The 5,104-nt window shown below is 59.0% G+C and overlaps 1 protein-coding gene and 1 long non-coding RNA gene across 10 annotated transcripts in view; one reads left to right on the top strand and one right to left on the bottom strand.

Moving 5' to 3' along the window:
* ATP6V1C2 (ATPase, H+ transporting, lysosomal 42kDa, V1 subunit C2) overlaps positions 1–5,104 on the top strand; it is a 30,100-nt gene that overhangs the window by 12,002 nt on the left and 12,994 nt on the right. For 5 of the 9 annotated variants that reach the window (XM_014540554.1, XM_014540553.1, XM_014540552.1 and 2 more), the window contains exons 4-5: positions 3,207–3,292; positions 4,216–4,245. In XM_014540554.1, the coding sequence (XP_014396040.1) occupies positions 3,207–3,292; positions 4,216–4,245 (116 nt within the window). Of the gene's footprint in view, positions 1–3,206; positions 3,293–3,313; positions 4,246–5,104 lie in introns of those variants that run through there. The other 4 variants (XM_014540551.1, XM_005867228.2, XM_005867227.2 and 1 more) reach the window with 2 other exon arrangements.
* LOC102243060 overlaps positions 1–5,104 on the bottom strand; it is a 20,170-nt gene that overhangs the window by 4,781 nt on the left and 10,285 nt on the right. The gene's annotated exons all lie outside the window — the stretch shown is intronic.

The following is a 5,104-nucleotide window of genomic DNA, read 5'->3' as shown; positions in this document are numbered from 1 at the left end:
GAGAGAAGGGGGGGTGGGGGGAGCAGCAGGAGGCTGTGGCAGGAAGCCTGGGGCAAGGAGGAGACCCTGGGCTGGGCTTGGACACTCCCGCTCACTGTAAAGCCGGAGCCGAGCCCAGGCCCTTGGCAGAGCGTGGCCTCCAGCATCAGGGCCAGGCCAGCCCTGTCCCTCTCCTCCAGGCTGGGTCCCCACCCTCAGAGCCAGGAGAGAGGCCAGGACATGCCGCTGCCATTTGAGAAATCATTCCCACACTGTCCTCGCACCCCTTTGATGTGCGCCATTCATTCGGCTGCAGTACATCTGCAAAGCAAGGCGACCCTCCCCCACCATGGAATTTCAGAACATTGTCATCTAGAAAGAAACCCTACACCCACGGGCAGTCACCTCGCACCCCAACCCCAGCCTGGTGGTTGGAGAGGCTCCGGGGATGTCCCAGCCGCCTCTGCAGCCTGGAGAAATGTGTGCCCGCGAGCTGACTGCTTTCCTCTTAAAAAAAACACCACACACACACACACACACACACACACACACCAAGCAAACAAACCAACCCACAAATCCCTCTTAGGGTGAACAGGCAAGGGTTTTAAATGAGGAGGGGCCTATGGAAAAAATACTGTTAGTGCATCCAATTTATTACCCTAAAATCGAGACGGGAAATAGTGAGGCCTTGTTTCGGGCCTGGCCAGCTACCCGGGAGCCTGTGACCTCTGGCAAGTGCCCACGTCCCCCTGGTCTCTGAAGGCCTTTCCGCTGTGACCCAGGTGTGATGCCGGGTGGGCAGATGTTACCATGGTCACACTCCCTCGGCACGACTAAAGGCATGGGAGGGATTTTTTAAAATATTCTTATTGATTTCAGAGAGGAAGGGAGAGGGAGAGAGAGATAGAAACAGAAACATCCATGATGAGAGAGAATCATTGACCGGCTGCCTCCTGCACACCCCGCACTGGGGATTAGCCCACAACCCGGGCCTGCGCCCTGACCGGGAATCGAACTGCTGATCTCCTGGTTCATAGGTCAATGCTCAACCACTGAGCCACACTGGCCGGGCCCAATAATTTTTTTTTTTTAAATGAATAAACCCGTAGAGAAACTGGCCAAGGATATAACACACTCTTCATAGAAGAAAACAGCCGTGTGAGGAGCCAGTAAACCTACAAAAAGATGTCCGGCCTCGCTGATGACCGAAGAGATGCAAATCAGACAGAGTGAGCCTGAGAGCTGAAGCCCAGCTGTCAGAGTGGCAGAGACGAGCGATTCCTGATACCGGCCTGGGGAGGGCGCAGGAAAGCGGGCGCTCGCTGTGGCTCGGAGCACCCATGGGGTCTGCATGTTTGGAGGGTCGTCTGGCCTATTTGCTAAAATGGTGCATGTTTACGCCTGGTGTTCCAGTAGTTACTCCTTAGCAACTTACCCTACGGGTGCTCCTGCACGAGTGGGCCAGCGTGTGCCCAGCGCAGCGTCCCGTCCAGGCAGGAGCCAGTCACTGGGCAGCGTAGGGGCTGAGGGAGGAGGCTGTTCCGACCTGCGGAGGCGTTCCCACTGAGTTGCCACGTGAGAAAAGTAAACTCAAAACCACCCAGGCCGCGTCCTCACCGAGAAACACGTTCTCACGCTGACACCACTGGTGACAGGTCAGTGGTCCCAGCGAAGCCAGGGCCGTATCGGTCCTCACGCAGCAGTGGCTTCCCAGCAGCTGAGCTTCGTCGGACTGTGTTATTCTGAGGTGCTCCCTGGTGGTGGGGATCCCTGGGGGAACTTGCTCAGGTTACAGTTAGTAACACGCGGAACTGCTGTTCTAAGCAAGGCCAACACATTGGGGTGGGGGTGGGGGGGAGACCTGAGCCCAGGATGGGCCATCGCGACTGTAAAGACAGCAGCGTGGCCTGGGGGCCTGGAGATGGACTGGATGGTTGGGGGGCAACTGACGTCTCTGGGCCTCAGTCTTCCCATCTGCGAAACGGGGCAATCCCATCTTCAAGGATTTTGGGGGGGATTTAGTGAGATAGTGATTATAGCATGTTTGGTACTTGGTGGACTCCGCCGAGTGGTAGGTATTAGCAAAGGGAAACCTCAATCACATGGGCCATGGACGGGCCCTGTGGTTGGCATATTTTTTTGGAAATGGCATCACTCCTGCCCTCTGTTCCTCCATCCGGGCTGCCCAGTGCCCTCCTGCCCGGCCCTGGTCTCCACGCTCTGTGCAGCCAACACGCCCAGTGCCTGCAGCCACAGAAGCCCGTGTCCTCCACTGGGAGGTCAATGACCTGGTCCCCCGCCCTCTTTACACCACCCCTCCCCATGGCCTGGAGCCTGGGAGTCAGGAGAGAGGGCCTGAGGCAAAGACCTGGACCATCAGAACTTGCAGACTCAGATCCTGGTTTGGCGAGTTTTCCAGCTGAAATTCTAATGGATCAGCCTCCAGGAGTGGACACTCTGCTCTTACACGCTCGATGCCCGGCTGGTTCTATTCATGCGCATCAGAGTCCTGCCCAATGGGTGATGTCCACGTCTGGCACCTAAGAGGACTGAGGCTCAGAGGGATGAGATGAATGTGGCCCAGACCTCACACTGGCCGCAGGCAGAGCCTTGCTGCGGGAGTCCTCCTGCCCCCGATGCTGTCTGAGCCCCGGGGGACCTTCTGGAGACTCCGAGGTTCCCGTTCCCCATTCCAGCGGCGATGCCCGATGGTTCTAGAAAAGAGCTGACGCAGGAAGATCAGCTCCCACGGTGGCACCCCCACTTTCTGGGTGCGTTTGATTCTGGTTTGTTTTCCACGCAGCGTGACAATACACGCCTCGCTCCTCAACAGCAGAAACTGCGCAGCCGGGTCCACAGGGGCTGCCGGGCGATGGGCCGGCTGCAGGCACCGTCCCTTCCGCAGTCAACCCCTATGGTGGAGCCTCCCGCGGTTGCCGGCTCTCCAGTGGCCCAGCGATGGTGCAGAGGGTGTCCCGGCGGTGGCGCAGGGCAGCTTCTTATGCTGAAATTCTATGGATCAGCCTTTTTCTCTCTGTCTGTTTCCTTAAGCTCGTTTCCCAGGAGTGGAAATTCGGGCTCAGAGGCCGAGAGCATGTGCGGCCCCTTCCTGCAGTTGCCAGATGAGTCCCCCCAGGGCGGACCCGCTCCTTCTCCCGCCACCGGAGGTGGAGAGGACTTGGGGGGCAGTGTCCGGCTCTGAGCAGCCCTTCGTTCTGTTCCCACAGCCTCATAAAGAGAATGGCCCAGAGCGTGGTGGAGGTCATGGAGGACGCCAAGGGCAAGGTCCAGGAGAACCTCCTGGCCAACGGAGGTAGGTTGCTCGCGCGGTCACCGCGTGCCTCCTGGGCTCCTGCTGGCCCACGGGCAGCCCCAGTGTGGCCACGCAGCAGTGACTGAGACCATAGGACCTCCTTCCCCTCCCTCCCCCTTCCCCCATCAACCCCGGTGACAGACCGTGTTCTCCATTTGGAAGTCAATGACCTGGTCCATTTAATCCTCACAAAAACCCTTCAAGATGGGATTGCCCCATTTTACAGATGGGAAGACTGAGGCCCAGAGACACCAGTTGTCCCCCAGCCAGCCCTGTCTGCCCCGCTGTTAGCTCAACAACACGGCGTCTGGAAGACATGCCCCTTTGCCAGTTTACAGTCCCCTGTCGCGTTTTGTTACCCTGTAGCTAAAACCCTCTATGAAACGTGAAGTGGAAATGTGTACGGCCGGGTCTAGTGGGTTGCCTGGGCCTGCCCACCGTCTCCATCAGCCTCCGCCCTCTCCCGCCTGGAAGGTTCCATCCTGCCCACAACCCCCCACCGTTTATCCCTTTCCCGAAACGAGGCTGAGGATGCCCTCACGTGCGGAGGAAGGCCTCACACTGAAATCTTAAGTTGCGCCCAGTAAGTAGAGTTAGACCCAAATGCTCTGGTTCATTCATCGTGGACCTGAAACTCGAGTGCCCCTGCGACTCTGGAGACGTTAGAACGAACTCAGTGGTGAAATGTCTGCAGCGGCGATCAAGGCGCGCCTCGATGCCTCGGCCCTGAAAAGGGGCGGACAGGCTCCGTGTTTAACACCGAGATCACTTGGCTGCACAGAAACCCGTAGTTCCCCTCCCGCAACCTTAGAAAGCTTCCTATCTGCTTGTTCCAATTGACAAGCGGAGACGTTCACGCTGCCAGCTCTGCAGGGGCTTTGTGGGCAAACGCGGTGGAATGATGACACCTTCTTCCGTTGCAGGTTTGAAGGAAAAGATGAAATGTTTAAAGAGTAGGTGGGGCGTTGTTGCTGTGTGCGTGTTCCGTGTGGTGCCCCGCATGTCCCTGGGGAGGCGGGATCTCAGGCTGGTGGTGGGGTACAGTCACCAGGTACGACGGGATTCCCGAGTGGCCCCCTCGCACTTGGTCACTGTAGCCACACGACCCAGAGAGCGGCTGTGTCCTCCCCTCCCCGCTTCCTGGGGGCTCCCCCGCCGCCCAGCAGCTCTGCGTGCCTCCTGGAGTGGGGGTGCTTTGATTCTGGGGTCCCAGGTGCACATCTGCATCCTGGCTTTGCAGTCTGCTTCCTACCGGGTGGCTGTCCTGCCTGCTCTCGGGGGCTGGCTGGCACGTGGCCCCTGGCGCCTTAAACGCCGGGCTGAGCTCTGTGGGGCCTCGATGGGCAAGGAGCCTGCTTCTCTCCAGCCTCAGGGGGTGCCCCTGGGCCCACACAGGCCTTTCCTGGTTCCCGAATTCGAAGGAGCCATTTGCTTTGGTTTTTCTCCTGCCTGCTCAGGCGGGTGGAAGGAAGCCGGCACACCCTTTCGGCACCAGCAGAGGTCCGCGCAGGTGGGAGTCCCCGGTGCCTTCCCAGCCCAGTCTGCTTGTCACCCGTGGGTTTCTCGCTGATGCTAACAAAGAGACGCTTTTGTTAAAAAGATCAGCGGGTCTTACTTCCCAGCGGGTCACTGGCAGGGCCCGAGACGGAAGAGCGACGTAGGTAGAGCACTGCTTCTCTATAAACACCAGGTCTGTAGGGCGCGAGGATGCGAGCTCAGGCTCAGGCAGATAGCGATCCAACCGCCCTCGCTGTCAGGTGTGACTGTTCCGTCCCATCCGCCCGGCCCCACAGCACCCGCTCCGGGGGCGCT

Source organism: Myotis brandtii, unplaced genomic scaffold (genome assembly GCF_000412655.1).
Source record: "Myotis brandtii unplaced genomic scaffold, ASM41265v1 scaffold247, whole genome shotgun sequence".
NCBI classification, from domain to species: domain Eukaryota; kingdom Metazoa; phylum Chordata; class Mammalia; order Chiroptera; family Vespertilionidae; genus Myotis; species Myotis brandtii.
The sequence above is the reverse complement of the archived record's forward strand: the minus strand, read 5'-3'. Positions and strand labels throughout refer to the sequence as shown.